At 34.3% G+C, this 17059-nt stretch overlaps 2 protein-coding genes across 2 annotated transcripts; both read left to right on the top strand.

Annotated features, from left to right (window-relative positions):
- The first annotated feature begins 1079 nt into the window (after window positions 1–1079).
- MCM9 (minichromosome maintenance 9) lies at window positions 1080–12499 on the top strand. The gene is given in 21 exon segments (XM_088116054.1): window positions 1080–1305; window positions 1390–1492; window positions 1582–1672; window positions 1777–1915; window positions 2845–2911; window positions 3269–3443; window positions 5340–5439; window positions 7192–7289; window positions 7562–7627; window positions 8557–8649; window positions 8790–8906; window positions 9382–9454; window positions 10027–10093; window positions 10222–10303; window positions 10479–10600; window positions 10675–10695; window positions 10697–10743; window positions 11168–11277; window positions 11367–11414; window positions 11494–11646; window positions 12124–12499. Coding segments are annotated over 21 exon segments (2049 nt in total). The 5' UTR covers window positions 1080–1087; the 3' UTR covers window positions 12183–12499.
- Window positions 12500–13077: 578 nt separating this feature from the next.
- On the top strand, window positions 13078–14991 carry LOC124846545 (putative calcium-binding protein CML13). The gene is made up of 7 exons (XM_047323822.2): window positions 13078–13237; window positions 13459–13582; window positions 13676–13712; window positions 13793–13820; window positions 14070–14222; window positions 14293–14395; window positions 14772–14991. The coding sequence occupies exons 1-7, from the start codon at window positions 13235–13237 to the stop codon at window positions 14834–14836; spliced, it is 513 nt and encodes a 170-aa protein (XP_047179778.1). The 5' UTR covers window positions 13078–13234; the 3' UTR covers window positions 14837–14991.
- Window positions 14992–17059: the final 2068 nt, after the last annotated feature.

The following is a 17059-nucleotide window of genomic DNA, read 5'->3' as shown; positions in this document are numbered from 1 at the left end:
AAATTGAATCAATAGACATAAAGATGAAAAAAAATAATTGTGTTTTCTTGATCATTATTATTTTTTAGAATATTCAAAACTTATAATTCTTATGCCAAAGTTAAGTTCCATATTTCTAATTTTCTGCCTCTTATTTTATGAATTGTTTTTCATATTTGACATTAATTTCATCCTAGTATCAGAATTTATTATATCATTAAGCATATTTTTTGGTATTTTTAATTTTTTTATATTTATATCTCACACATATGTTTCTGTTTTGTGTCAACATTCATATCTTTATATTCCTAATTAGTCTTATGTGATAAAACTTATTCTAAGTAGGTTGAACTTCTAATCACCACTACATATTTTTAAGTCTAGGATGTATGACTTATTTTAAATTAGGTCAACATCTTTGAACAGCAATTCTTATTTTAAGGTAAGTTGAAATCCTGTTTATCACTACTCAACTCAAAGTCTAAATGATAAGACATATTTTAAGATAAATTAAAATCCCACCTATTTATACATAACTCCAAAATCTTTAAGGAACAAAATTTATTTTAAGATAACTTAAATCTTAATTATTACTATACAACCCAAAGTTTATAATCAATAAACTTTCTTAAATAGGTCAAAATATTACTTATCACTACACAACATTCAAGTCTCACACAATAAGATTTTTCCTATATACAAGTAAAAATCATATCTATATCACTATACACAAAGTAAAAAGTTATAAGAAGTAAAATAATCAATTATCACAAAAATATAATAAATTATCACAGAAAAAAAGTGGTTAAAAAATCATTTTTTTTTCTTTACCAAACAACCTTAGTTTCAGTAACTTTATATTCTCTCTGCACTCCCGTCAACGTGTTTCTCTATCATTTTTAATTTATGAAACGAAACGGCAATAGTTAGATATAAAATTACAAGCAAAAAATATATTCGATGAATAAAAATAATAGAACACTGGAGTAATAAAATAACAATATAAGAAAAAAAGTTTACTTGATTTTTTTGTAATACTTAAAGGAATTAATGATATATGAAAATACTTGGATAAATTTTAGACATTCCGAGTTTGGCATGTCACAAAATGAAAATGGTAAACCTTGAAACTTGGCGCGCTCGTTGTTTTCCCTCCCAAAGGAGTGAGAGTTTGCAGAGCAGAGAAGCATGGTTAACGGAAAATAACATCGCCGATCCAGATGACTTCCAGTCAATGGTCTCCTTTCTCGAACGCCACCATTCCGACCAGTTCCACTCCATTGTTTCTTCTCCCGATTCCGACCTTCACTTCCCTCTTTTCGTCGAGTATTACGATTATTGTTATGGAATTTATACCTTTTCATTTGTTTTCTTACTGCAAGATTAACCAGTCCTCTTTTTCTTATTTAGTTTTGCTGAACTGTTTGAAGAGGTATATCGCGTTGCTTGTCTCCTCTTGTTCCAACCCAATACCTATTTGCGAGTATTCGACGCAGCTGCCCTTTCGGCCCAGGTACGTAGTTCTCTCTTTTGTTTGTTTATTTTGATTTGGAAGAGAAAGGTGGAATCTTGACGTCTTTTTTATGTCGGGGGTCGTGTTAGAAAACCGTATTGGCGGATTGTAAGAAAGGGGTGGAGAAAAAGTCCATTCATGTTCGTATTAACACCTGTGGCTCAGTCCTTGAATTCCCTGGTCTGCTTTTGCTCTCTAGTTGTTTGTTTCAATACCCCTTATGAATCCTGAGTCCAAATGTTGATTGATTCGTGTGTGAGTTTTATTTTGTTTGACGTAATCAGAAACTTTTCCAAGCATTGGACGTGTTCGCGTGCAGCACCATGGAATTCTTCTCACTCTCAAAGGGATAGTGATTAGGTCTGGAGCAATGAAGATGCATGAAGGGGAGAGGACGTACATGTGTCACAAATGCAAAAACAGGTGTCTCCTACTTCATTTTTTTTGTCCTTCTTCATAATTTGTCTGGCTAGTATATCATGATAATTCCTCTTTGTCAGAATGTTTGAAATATCATCTGTACTATTAATATTAACAATTGCGATGTTCTAATATAGGCTTTACTGCACTATTTTTTCTTAACAATTTATGCTACACACTCAATTCCAATGCACTCACACTCGCCCTGTTTCACACAACCTTTGCTCTCTGTATGTCATTGTACGTTATTAGTGTCTGGGTGGAAACCCTTGCTTCCCACTTTGGCTGTGCATCACTCCAGGCCTTTCTCTTGGTGGGGAGATTTTCGAGTTTTCCAAGAGTATTATCAGTATGCATAGGAGCCAGCGGTTTCCTGTTTTTCTTGTGTCACAAATTGCCATAAGTTTGCTTTTTATTTCTCAAAACTCTATGAATCAATTGTTAAACTCCTACCAGGACAGGAGAAGCCTTGGTAAGTGTTTGTCAAGAAGTCAAACAATCTCTTAAAAATCATTGAATCAGTTATTCAACCATGTCATATATAGCTAGCTTAATGAGTATATGGTGTGTACGCTAGAATGAGGAAAAAGCTGGATGTTATGAACAACTAAACATTAGCTCTAATACCAGTAACTAAATTAGCTGCACACTTATTATTGTTTCCCTACAGGCTGTAACTAATTTCTCATGCTATGTGTGTGCACATTTGAATGAATTCACCTGTGTACATTCACGGATTGACTATGGTTGACCTAGTGGGGGAGGGGGGGAGGGTTTGGTTGGGTAGCTTGCATGATGTTAGGCTCAAACCTCATTGTCGCCATTGTGCGCCAAAAAATTTATGCACATTCACAACTTGGTAAAGATATCTGTTTTATTCCCATACACCTCTCAATATCTTTCCCACACCAGTTAACTAAGTATCTATGCAGCTTCCCAGTACATCCTTTGGTGGAAGCTCGAAACTCCATATCATTACCTTCCATTTGCCCATTTCAGGTATGTTCTGCATCTGTGTTCTACATTTTCCTTACAATACTTGGATATTTGTTCCCATTTCATAACCCAAAAATTAATACATAATAAGATATGGTATCATATATTAAAGTATAAGATAAGCAAAGTGCCAGATTAGAATTTGCTTGTGTCATGTGAATTTTCTTGCAACAAGTTGAGGACTATGTCAACTTTCTCAAATCTAGAAATTTTCTGAAAGCTTAAATTTGATTTTTGAACTCCTATCCTTTCAATTTATGTGTTTGTTTTTCTGTAAATCTGATATTAGTATACTTTGAAATTGGCAGACTATCTTTTTCCCTTTGTTTATATTTGTTATTTTTGTGTTTATAACATCAGAATTCCAAGCCCTGTTCCGGCACGAAATTTCAGTATGTAGAGAACACTATAGTATGCCATGATTATCAGGAGATAAAAATTCAAGAAAGTACACAGGTGCTAGGTGTTGGGGCAATTCCTCGTTCAATTCTTGTCATCTTAAAGGATGACCTCGTTGATGTTGTTAAAGCTGGAGGTATTCACTTCAAATTTTGATAACTATTGTATCCCATACACATTGATATTTAACATATGACTTGATCTAGGGGTTATTACCGCTGGAAATTATGAGCAGGTTTCAGTTAATGTGTGGTAGCTCTATTTCTCATTCACTAGTATTTGATCTAAGAAATATAGACCTTGAATTATGGTTTTTCCTTTCCGAAAATTATGAATGATGCATCTTTGGATTTCTTTATACAAATCTATTATAATTTCTATTTTGTCATATTGGCCTTACTTGAGATAAGTTGTTAATATGTGAGAAAGTCTTATTTGTGTTGTAAATGGCTTCCACGTCTTTTTAGCTTGTCTTGACCTGACATGAATTACTTTTTATGCTTACCGATTCTTAATGACTGTAAGAATTAGTGTGCATTCGAAATTGGATTTAGATTTTGTATGTTGAGTGGTCCCTCTTTATAATCCTCATCGATAATGATGCATTTCTCTCTTTTTTTTGTCAATGGAAATATTAATTTTGTGCCTACTTTTTCTTTTCTCTATTTGTATCCCTTGTTACATCTTTAGACTGTTTGTTAAATAATCAGGAATCTTGTTATGTGTATATTTATTTCAATGCCACGTAGTATTGGGTCATTTGTTTTAGACATGGGCTTTTCAGTAGAAAACGTAATTTTTATTGCATTATTTTCTTGACAATTTGATGGTCTGAATATGCTAAAGCTGGGGTATTGGAAGAGAATACTGACAAATTATGTGCGTTGTACCATGTAGGTATGCATAGAATACTTTCTTATTCCTTGTAATTTGGATTGGTCTTCCCACATTTTTTTTAGGGGCATACGACTAATACAACAGATTTGTAGCCTAAATCCTTAGGTTAGCAATTATTTATTCATGCGCTTATATACTTGTGCATATTTCTGTAAATAAACAGAAAATAATATAGAGTTTCAGTTCTCTCTTTAAGTAATTGGAAGAGCATATCCTTTTTTAATGATGTTGATGGAAGAAATAAAATGCCTTTGTTAGTCCTTACCTTGCACTATAGTGTATAACATCCAAAACGAATTAAATTAAGAAATACTCATAGTAACCTTTCATGTAGAAAAAATTAATTGTCTCTATTGAACAATATCATACTGTAACCATGAAAAGATTGTTAGGCAATTTGCAGGCTGCAATCTGAATTAAGGGTTTTCGGAATTATCTCAAGCATGCAGCATCATACTCCTTTGTCTTGGCTTGGGGTTTAAACGAGCTGAGCTCTTTAAGCTTGAATTTGGCTTGTGAAAAGATTAGTGGCTCAAGATTGACTCATTTATTCAATTGAGCTTAATTAAAAGCTCGAGTTTGGCTTGTTAAAAAAATATTAAACTTGAGTTTGACTTCTTTAGCACTTTTATAACTTAATTAATTTTGTTTTTATGAAACTTTTGTTAAATTATCTGTCAACTTTATCAATATAGCATCCAATTCGTTTTATGACTAATCTACCAATAAGAAATATACATAAACTTTTTTTCCCAGAAAAATTACTCATTAAAAAAGAAGCTACTTTTTGCGCAAATGTAATTCAATATTAGCTAGTAGAACCTGGACTTTGAAACAAGTACACTAACATCTCAATAAAACGAAAACTACAATTGATGTTAAACTTTTAAAGCTTGGACTCAGCTCATATAATAAAGCGTAATTGAAAATTTGGGTTTGTTTATTTAACATAGCAAATGAGCTTGAACGAGTAATTAACAGGTCTGGTCCGAGTAACAAATAGTTTGGTTCATTTACACCTCTAGTACCGACCATTATAGCATTTATATTGCCAAGGGAATGATGGGGCGTATGATGAATTCATAAATGCAATATTTGATGTTTGATTATGGTGAATTTGATTCTTTGCTTGCAGATGATGTGATCGTCTCTGGTGTCTTAACAGCAAAATGGGCTCCAGAGTTGAAGGATGTGCGTTGTGACCTTGATCCTGTATTAATTGCCAACAATGTAAGGTGCAAAAGAAGTTCTCACCATGTTTACCTTAAAATTAGTAAAATATTAAAGCATTCCTTGTGTTTGACATTGGTCATAAAAGTTTATCAGATGAAAAATATGTTTATTTAAGCACATCGAAACTTTTCCTGTTTCCCTATTCTGACAACGTGCTTCCAAATATTCTCTTTTCAACTTATTGAATTGTCAGTTCTTTAACTATGCAATGCCTAGATATGAATCTTACGTTTAAGTAGGTCTTATTCTTCCAGCATTCAATTTACATCTTATGATGATTTGCACTACTTTCCATTACTATCACTCCCCAAATCCGAGGATGTTAATACAAAACTCTTCATGCACCTCCAGCTAATATATTAAGCTTTCGGGCCCAATGAGTTCCTGGCATGGTATTGAACTTGAAGTCCCCTCAATCACATGGTATTAGGTTTCTTTAGTCAAGAAACCAATCTTTCACTCCTCACAGTACCCACTCACACACAGAAGAAAGAATATGAATGTATATTGCTTCTGTAATCAAAGAATGAAGTGCTTACAATCTTTCCCCAAGGGAGCACTCTCCCTTTCACAGGAACAACCTCTTGTCAATACGCTGAATATCAAAAAGCTCTCCCCACACAAGACCTCCCTGTCTATCTTATAAAGGCCCCCCAACCAACTAACAACTAATTCCTAAATTGTTTCCCTCTCCACCCATTATATCCTATCACCTTATATCCTATCACATGGTCTATAAATCAGTCATCGTTAACCTCATTTTTCATATTAAATTACATCTTAGACTGAGCGAAAGTGGATTTGAAGTACCTCCTAAAGTGCTGTGTTGAAGTAAGCCGGGCCAGTCTTTCATCATTGTCAAATTGATCATTAAAGCACTGATGCTCTTGGCTCCATTTGGCCACTTTTCACTAGAATGAGTTCTTAACAGGAGAAAGCAAGTTTCATTGAGAACTTCTGCTCAATGTTCTTATTTCCTAATTCTAAATCCAATTTAATTGGCGACTACTCTGAAATGCCTTACAACATAAATTTAATGTGAAATGCCAGGTATCAATGGAGCTAATAAAGATTCTTTAAAATAATTTATGTGTGTATGTATAAATACAAATTTTGTAGCACAAATAGTCAGTAGGGTGAGCCCTTGCTCAAAGGTAAAGTGTCACTTTGGTGATCGGTTGGTCATGGGTTCAAATCCAGAAGCATCCTCTTTTCACACGCAAAGGCAAGGCTGCACCCAATTATCCTCTCCATACCTTCACATAGCGAAGAGCCATCTAGCACTGGGATATGCTAGTTTATCCAGTCTTTATATTATATAAGCAGTCTTAGAGGTAATAGCACTCTTGCCTTTTGAATATGTTCCAACCTGCATTTTTCTTCCTGACTATGGCATAGCTAAATAGGAATGGCTGTATATCATCATTTTGACTCATTTATTTTGGAAAATCTGTTCCTTTGTCATCTTGTATAACTGTACAAGATTTGTTTGCAATACGGTATTTTAAAATATTTCTGTGCATTGATATCATTTTTACGGTTCTCTTATAGTTTTAGTATTTTTCATGAAAGAAAACATTATGATTCTTCTGTCACACGATATATGTTTTAATATACTTAAACAAAGCACAGATTAAGTGCTTTCAGGAATTGAACTTACGCTTTAAATTGTAGACATCTACTAGGATCCAATGGAAGGAAAGAGAGAATCTGATCAAGTTTATTTTGAATTTTTATTTTCTGTTTGTTGTCAGGAGAGTCAATGAACTGAAGTCAGAAATTGATGTTTCTGACGATGTTGTTATGAAATTCAAGCAGTTTTGGGCTCACTTCAAAGATTCACCTCTAAAAGGTGGTATTTTGATACAAATTTCATGTATTGCTTGTATCAGTTAAATTCATATTTTTTGAACCTTTTGTTTTCTACTAATAACTGTGATTTTATATTGTCTATAAGAAATTGGACTACACAGTGCAGCATTATTCATCACTACCTTTTATTTTTTAATCGACCAGACTCTTCACATGCAAATTTGGTTAATGCTTGTACATATTTTATGGTATGCTATAATATATGCATATTGTGTGAGATGAAAACTATAAAGCCTTTTCAAACTGATCCAGGGAGGAATGCTATTCTGCGAGGAATTTGCCCGCAAGTATTTGGCCTTTTCACTGTCAAGTTGGCTGGTAAACGCATTCACCCTAGGTTGAGTCTTATGACTATTTACACATTCATCTTAAAATTTGTTGCATTTCAATATAGGTTCTGTGCTTGCAACTTAGAAGCTTTCATCCTGGACTTACCTTTTCTTTTGAGAGTTTTATTTGAAATGTTTTCTAGTTGTATTAAGGAATATAGGATTCTATATATGATGAGTTTCCTTGTCACAGTTACTTGAAATAAATACCTTGGTTCATATTGGAACGTTTGAAGTTTATGTAAATTTTAAATTAAAACTAGATTGAACCCTGAAATGAATAGTTCAAATAGAACCAAACTTTCAATTGATCTTGGAAATGGAAAGCCTAAAGATTAAGTAGTGGTCTCTTTGAATTCCATTCGAAAGAGGAACCTTATATAGGTTGTATAAGGAAGAATAGAACTTCAAAAAGAGTTTGAGGATATTTTAAATATAAAGGGGCTACAGAATCGCAATGTGGTGGAGGCATTCAATATATTTTGAATTCAAATTCATGTCTTGACATGCAATAAGATAAAATTTATAGCTCTTAGCTTTGTTAGTATGGATAAGAACGAGAGGATTTGTTCTTCTCAAACTGAGAATTATTTTTTCCTTTGATAAATTATCTGTCTCTTTTAACTGAAATTCTTCTTTTTCGTGAATCACTGTCATATCTCTTTGCAAACTTCTACTTGAGATTGAAACTTTAAAATAATTCTAGAGGACTTAAAAGATCCCTCTTACTCTCATTCTATATATAAGAAGTTATGATACGAAAGTGCATGAAAGATTACGAGTCTGTCCCTAGATCCCTAGGTGCAGACCTAGGTACTACTACTATATATACTAGACACACTACCCTTAAGTAGGCTTAATGATGTTACATAAGGTAATTATTCTAACACTTCTCATGTCTTTTGCTTCTGAAATCAGTTGCATTAACTCTCATTGGAGGTGTGCAACATGTCGATGCTTCTGGAACTAGGATACGAGGGGAGTCCCACTTACTCTTGGTTGGTGATCCCGGTAAGCATTTAATTGCTGTTACTATTTGTGGAACTGTGGATTTTTCTGTCAGTTCTTATCATCAAATTTAGATAAAGAAAAAAAAAATGTTCTTATCATCCTAACTTTCCCTCACATACCACACTCTGTTTCGGTTACAGGCACCGGAAAATCTCAGTTTCTGAAATTTGCTGCAAAATTGAGTAACCGCTCTGTTATTACCACTGGATTGGGAAGCACAAGTGCTGGACTGACTGTTACTGCAGTGAAGGATGGAGGTATGTTTTTTAAGCTGAAATTTTAACGGCAACAGATTCTTTTAGTCTCGTTCATACTTTGTTGTACCTGTCTGTTTCTACTTTTGAATTTGCCACTAGCTGTTAAAGCTATTTTAAAACCACGTTCTAGTTACCCTTGAAGTCCTAGATTCTGTTTATTATTGTTGTTGAACCTCAACATGAAAGAATTGTTAGGTTGTCTTGGTTTTTTAATAATTGATTTTTGTTGTTGATACATGTGAGTAAAGGACTTTTTGTTTATGCAAATGTCTTTTTATTCAATATTATAACTTTCTTCTCATCGTGTATTGTATTCAACAATAATGATGATTGTTGTAGTCATAATCTAGCGTTTCAATGGTACTTTAATTCAATTATACATAATCATTTAATTGAATAAACAATTGGCATGCATGGATCTACACAACTCGTGGATGGTTATACTAATTGCAAGCCTGCATTGTGGAATCTTTAGGGGAATGGATGTTGGAAGCTGGAGCTCTTGTTTTGGCAGATGGAGGATTGTGTTGCATAGATGAATTTGATAGGTAAGCTCTTGTGTAATTGCTTTGGTTCTGAAATTTCTTCTGGAGATTCAGTCCTTTACCAAATGTTGTATATGGTCAATCATTATCTCAATTTTGGCGCTGAAAATTGAAATAAAGAGCTGGATATTCATATCTGTAGGTTTAAATTGGATATTTAATTAGGCAACTTGTGTGGGTAAAAATTATAAGACATTTTCTTTTGGTTTTTGAATTCTGTATTCATAATTTGATGTTTGTGTCTATTGCTATGCACAAAGATGCCTTCATTTCAGAAGTTCCTTTGCCTATCCAAGTTTTGTTTCTCATTTTTCCATGACGCAACAAAACTTGAAGTCTGTAATAAGATATCATACTTTGTTTTGATGGGGACAAAGCTTTGACTTTTAATTGCACTAAGCTACTATATTTCTTCTATTTGAAACTTGGAAGACCTGAACTAGGTCTACATTTAATTGATTATATTTTTCCAATACATGAAACTTTAAAGTTCTAATTTAACGGGAATTCTGCAGAGTGTGTATTTTCATTTAGCACCCTGGGATTGGGTATGTAACTAAACAATATTTTGGCAGCATGAGGGAGCATGATAGAGCAACAATACATGAAGCCATGGAGCAGCAGACAATAAGTGTTGCCAAGGTAGAATGTTTGAGTACATTACGTAAAATTTTAATGAAATTCAGCTCTCTACAACACAAGTAAACTGGCTGCTAGCAGATCTGTGGTAAAAGAATGTGGCTACTGATTTACTCTCTTGCTCTATTCAGGCTGGTCTTGTAACAACACTCAGCACTAGAACAACTGTATTTGGTGCCACAAATCCCAAGGGACAGTATGATCCTGATCAACGTATCACTTAAGTTAACATATATTGGTTTAATACTCTTTAAGATTGATGTTAAACTACAGTCCTTATTACTCTTGATGTGCAATCAAGAGTTCTTTCCTCTTGCTTCTAGCTTTATGTCTAAAGAAGTTTGCTATTGCTTCAGTTTCAATACTTGTCTGACTTAACACAAGGTAGCTCTGTCTGTCAATACAACACTCTCTGGTCCTTTATTAAGCAGGTTCGATATTGTCCTTGTTCTATTGGATACAAAAAATCCTGATTGGGATGCAGTGGTTTCATCTCATATTCTTTCTGAGGTAATCTTTGTCCCTGTACAATGCATAGAGGTTCCCATGACTAAGATTATAACTTGTATGAAAACTACATCCAGGCAGAATCGGATAGCACCACCTAATGACGAAGATCTCGTAAGTAGCTGGCCACTTGCTACACTCAAGAGGTAGGTATGAGGCTAATGGCCATGAATAACATTGTCTTGTTTCAGTGTTATACTCTCATCTCTTGATTACATTTAAGCTGTCAGCAAATTAGGAATCTGAAATTTAAGTTTAATTATCTGCTTGTAACTTGATCTTGGGACCCATTGCCCATGATTTAATTATGTTGTCATTTTGAAATTGCTCAGTGTTAGGCATATTAGCCAATTGCACGCTATAATAGAGTATTGGAGTGGCCTTGGTCTATAATGGATGCAGTGATCCTAGTCCTGTGTAAAATTTAATCTACATTGAGTTCCTTTTGCCCTGTTGGAATATGCTTTAAAATGGGATAGATCTTGTTTATTTGCAAATTTCGTAAAATTTAATATCGATGCCTTTGTAAGAAACTCTTGGTTACTTACAATAGTGAAAAGGACCTTGCAGGTACATACAATATGTGAAAGAACATTTCAGACCAGTCCTAACGAGAGAGGCTGAAATAGTTATATCCAGCTATTATCAACTTCAAAGGAAATCTGCAACTCATAATGCAGGTTTGACCTAGAAACCGATTGTTATGTAAAGTGAGTATAATACCTGAAAGATTTATGTCACTTTCCTTGATTACAAATTTGCAATGTAGCTAGAACAACTGTCCGCATGTTGGAAAGTTTGATACGCCTAGCACAAGGTATATAACTAGTACTGGATAAACTCCTCTGGTGAACGTATTCCGCTTATTCTGTGCTTTGACTCTTTAAATGTCACAGCCCATGCAAGACTGATGTTCAGAAATGAGGTGACTCGACTAGATGCCATAACAGCTATTTTATGCATAGAATCATCCATGACTACCTCAGCTATCGTGGATTGCATTGGGAATGCTTTGCATTCCAATTTTGCTGACAACCCTGATCAGGAATGTATCCTTGCTGTCATTCTTTGCATAAATTAGCCTTACATGCATTTAATGTCACTATGACAACCAAGCCTTCTCTAATTAAATGGGGTTAGTCACGTGGATCAATTGAGATCATTGGGTGGGTGGGTGAGCTCAGTTGCAAAAAACCAAAATTACAGTAAAGCCACACGTGATAATTTTGATACGTATACTTTTTATTCTCGAGCCTAATAAAGTGATAGGATAAGTAGTGTTCTTTAGTTTACATTGAAATTTTCTTAGAACTTTTTACATGGTAATATAGTTTTCCGAAGTCATAAAGATCAATCTGCAGAAGAGATCAATGGGTATTAGAGATTGTGGGTGTTAGATCAAATGAATGCATTTAAATGGCCTGAAATTTTGCGCATGGCTAAGTTATATTCTTGTGTTGCGTTATGTCCTCTCTTCACAGCTTTTTGACTTTGTTTCAACAAGATCCTTACTACCGGTAAAACAGATGCGAAGCAAGAAATATTGATCCGACAAAAATTGAATAGTGTGGAGAGTGAAAGCTAAGAAAGGAAAAAGAAATGGAAGAGTCGTGTAGTATAAGTGGTTCCTTATGGTGGCCTATGCTATTTTTGTTACAGTGGATATGATTTCATTAGCCTTTTTTGAACACTTTTGAGATGTATACTTGACACTATGCTTACACAAGCTATCGAATTATCTTCTTTCCTTCCTGCTGTATATAGTTGTGAATAAGTTGACAGTGTTACAAAGGTTCCAGAAGTTTCTCACAACTTATCAAGTGTCAACTTGTGGCAAAATCAATTGCTTATAATTTTGTATCGCTTGAAAAAGAATAGCACAAATGCATGTGTTTGATTTCATGTTGGATTATTCAAGATGACGTTGAAATATCAATTATTTAACACTATCTGAAGTAAAAATGTATAACATGTTTGATTCTAAATTGAGAAACTGTTTATAATTTCATAACTGATGAAGTTAAAACACCATAAGATAATTTGTGTTAGATCAAAAGTTATACTAAATTATATTATTAACTTATTTTATAATAAATACATCTAGATACAAAATACATATTGTGTGGGTCATTCACCTTCAGAATAAATTGCTTTGGCTATCAACAAATCTTGTGAGCAGACACAACTGTTTATTAATTAAATAAACATGCAAAGTAACACTATATATATATATGATGTAGTAAATTATAAGTTTAGAATTGTTAAAAATTTTGAAACACAATTTTTAAAATACTTCTAAAATGTGTGATCAATTTTTTAATGTGTATTTAATTATATTTTAAAAAATGTAAAGATTCTAAAAAATTATTTCTATGGTTATATTATAATAGAGAGGTGTATGGACAAAATATAGGAGTGCATAAAGTAGTATCTAATAATAAGTGAGGAACACCAAAAGCCCGATCTTTTTAATTTGATTGAGAAAAAAAAAAAAGGAAGATCCGAAAGAAATTTGAGGGTGCAGTCTTTCCAACCGTGTGCAGAGGAAACGTTGTTGAATTATCAAAAAGCGGGGAAAGGGAGATTCTGCGAAGCTGTTTCAATTTTGGTCGTTTTGGTGCCCTGTCTCAGACAACCATGGTACGATCTCCCATCTTTACTCACTGAAACCAATACAGTAGATCATTCATCATTAGTTCTACTATTCTTTTACAATTTTTTCTCTTCTTTTCTGATATATAATACGCATAAGTCAGTAGCTTCTTTTTGTTTCTTGTATCAAATCTAGGGTTCAGAGCAAAAAATGATTTTTAAAAAAATTATGTTGAATGAACCATTAACTTGTACAATTCCCGTATCAGTCTTCTTTATACAGAGGGGAATCTAGGAGGTACAACAATAAACAAAGAGGACGCCATAATTTGACAACGCAGAAGAAGCAAGAAATTAGGGAAGCCTTTGAGTTATTTGATACCGATGGCTCAGGTTTTGTATCTACACTTCAGCTTGGCATCAAAATAACACTATGGTCCAATTTTCTTATTTTTTTATTAATGCTATTATTTTGATGATTTTTAGGTACTATTGATGCCAAGGAGCTGAATGTTGCCATGAGGTACTGTTCTTGTTCATAGTCTTAAAATTATTGTCCTATTATTTGGCTGTGATGTTGCGAATGACATCTTATCTTGGCAGGGCTCTTGGATTTGAGATGACTGAAGAGGTATTGTACAGTAACCATTTGATTTTCTTCTGATTGAATTGAATCTTGCATGTTTTGCATTATTTCCTCTGAGAATACCCGATTGTCATGAGGATGGGAACCATCCGTTCTTTCTCTTATTGAGTGTTAGGGAGTCGATCTGTTGTAATGAAATCTAGAAGTTAGCGTTTCAGTGGTATTTCCAGATGATATGCCGTTTGTTAGAGTTCTGTTTGCATTTCTGATTGATAACCTGCCGTGTCATTTCAGCAAATTAATCAAATGATAGCAGATGTAGATAAGGATGGAAGTGGAGCGATTGATTATGATGAATTTGAGTACATGATGACTGCCAAAATAGGAGAAAGGGATACTAAGGAGGAGCTCATGAAAGCTTTCCATATTATTGATCATGATAAAAATGTAAATTTCTGCACTGCTGTATTATACATAATTTTTACATGTTGATTCTAATTAATCGTGGTCTATTCAGGGAAAGATATCTGCATCAGACATCAAGCGTATTGCCAAAGAGCTGGGTCAAAATTTCACTGACAGAGAGATTCAAGAGATGGTTGATGAAGCAGATCAAGATAGTAAGTGATACCGATCATATCCTGGTCAACTTTCTAATTTTACAAGAAAACTTGTCATATTGTGAATTTGTATTGATTCATGAGCTTTAGATTATGCTGACATAATGTTGTGCATATGCAATACTATTATCATTACTTTGATCTTCTAATTGACAGCTGTCTGTGCTCAAAGACATTAAACAGAAAATACTGTTGCTAAAAAGATTAAAATGGAATTAATTAAGATGATGAGAGGTCTCTAACTTGAATGCTAGATTTACTGAGAAAAATTACTCGTATTTTATCACTTGGCATAATTTTCTCTTGCTTTACCATTTGTCTATATAACTGCTTCTCATGATTTTGAGATGTATTTTCTTTCCCTCAACACGTGCAGAGGATCGAGAGGTTAGTCCAGAGGAATTCATCACGATGATGAACAGAACTCGCTTCCATCACTAGTGATATCTATGTGCGGGTAGTTGCTATCTTTGTTTGGATACTTGTATGGGAAAATTAAAATTAGAATGGCGAAGTTATATATTGTACACTCTGTATGAATGATTCCAATACTGTGATTATTTGTATTGCCTATGAATAACATTGATGTATGTTCATATCCCGGTGTGTTCTGAATAATTTCACTTTTGTACCAAATGGGCACAATGGGCAGAGCATTGTCTATCACCCGCAAGGATAACAATTGTTATACAATTGATTATTCAAAATTTGTTTTTTATAATTTAGTATTTAAAGAGTTTATAGATGCATTAAATAAAAAATAAATTAAAGGGGGGTCATGTACATTCATCTCGTAGTAAAATAATATTTTAGAAAGTCGCGTCTTGGTGTAAGAAGATTAAAAGGCTATAATTCTGAACCCTTTATTTTTGTTTAGAAAAACCAGGGTTTGGATTGATTATAGAAGAAAATCCCGTTCATGAATGACAGTATTAATCCTCCTTCGACCCCATTCACCTTTGTTCTTTCATGCATTCAGTATTCAATTTGAGAGCCATTGTAAGACCTGCAAGATTGCTTCGCATGGAGACATTCGGGATAACTGAAATTCAAGATGGATCTATATATCGACTCCGAAAGAAAAAGGAGGATAATAACCATGATGGTGAGATTTTAGTTTCTTTTCGTCAATACACATAGTTATGAAGGTGAAAGAAGGGGTCCTTGGAAGGAGGTCTTTTATGTTAAGTTGGATTTTAGAAATACATGATTCAAGCATAATCAAACAATTTAGTATAAAATACAAATAAAAGAAGAGTGGAGAGTTTTAGGAATAAAAAGAATATCATTAAAAGGAATCTTAGAAGTAATTTTTCTTCAATTTCAAATAACTTAGTGGACCATTAAAATAATATTTTTATTCATGAACATTTTTTATTGAATGATTATAATTTTCAACTCTTATTGATAGGAAGCGTAGTATGTGTACTAGAGTGTAAGTTTTAATTATTCAATTTCTAATAACTTTTAGTAATTTACTGATGATAGTTTTAACCTTATATTTCTATCATCCCCAATCCTTGTTCTTCAAGATCCCATAGTCATAGTCGATGTCATTTTAATTTAAAATTTTCAAAATCTTCAATATTCAATAGTTTTATAAAAAACTTTATCTTATTTTGATATTCAATTCAATAGAAAGAATGTAATAATTAAAACAAATAAAAGTAGTAAAAAACTTGATATCAAACAATTAAATTTCACAACTTTTAACTCTCTTTTTTACTTAATTAACCGGAAGTATATTTCCTATTTCCTAGTATTGCTTTTAGCCTATATTTGTTTTACGTTGATTGGTGGAGTCGAGGATGAAACAGTGAGTCTTTCGTTAGTATCAAACGATGGGTGTTACTCCCTCCACCACCACTGCCTTCTTCCAGCACCTCCTCAATTTACTTTTTTTCCAAAATTATCCTTAAATTAACTTTTTATATTTTTAATTAAAAACCCTAATTCTATACCCTCATTCCAGCACACACCACACCCCCCTCTCTCTTCTCTTTCTCTTTTCCATTTCCGTTACCCACCACCTCCCGTCACCCACCACCTCCCCTCCCCTCTTCTCCTTTTCTTTTCCATTTTCCTCACTCACCCTCACACCCACCACCTCCCATTTCTTCTCTTTTCCATTTCCGTCACCCACCTTCACAGACGCAGTGAATGACACAGAAGACGACGCCGCGGACGTAGAGAGGGAGGAGAGTGAGGATGAGGGAGAGCAAGATGAGGGTGGTGTGGCCCCTTGTGTTCGAAGAGGTTGAGTTCGGAGAGCTTGGAGCGGAGCTTCTAGAGTCGGAGGAGGCGACAGAGACGGCGTAGTCAGAGAGGAGGAGGCCAGTGGAGAATGCAGGGAGAAGGGCGGCGGCGGCGGAGGGCGGGTGGAAGGCGAGGAAGGCGTTAGTGGCGTCTGTGCCGACAACGGTGAGAAGCGGGAGGGCACCGTCGGGATGGCGGTGGAGCCAGGAGGAGACGTCATAGATTTTGCCATGGATTAAGATCCACGCGTCGTTGCGCAAGTTGTGTTTGCGGAGTTCGGAGGAGGAAATGTAGGTTGTGGGATGGTCCATGGTGTGAGAGCAGAGTGAATGATACTCTTGATGTCAGTTGTTCTGCTTGGATGGACTGGTTTCACGGTGACTTGCAGTTTCAAGTGGAGGATCATTT

The sequence above is a fragment of the Vigna umbellata genome, chromosome 5 (genome assembly GCF_029865625.1).
Source record: "Vigna umbellata cultivar VRB3 chromosome 5, Vumbellata_1.0, whole genome shotgun sequence".
NCBI lineage: Eukaryota > Viridiplantae > Streptophyta > Magnoliopsida > Fabales > Fabaceae > Vigna > Vigna umbellata.
Note: the sequence above shows the minus strand (reverse complement) of the source record. Positions and strands in the feature narration are given on the sequence as shown.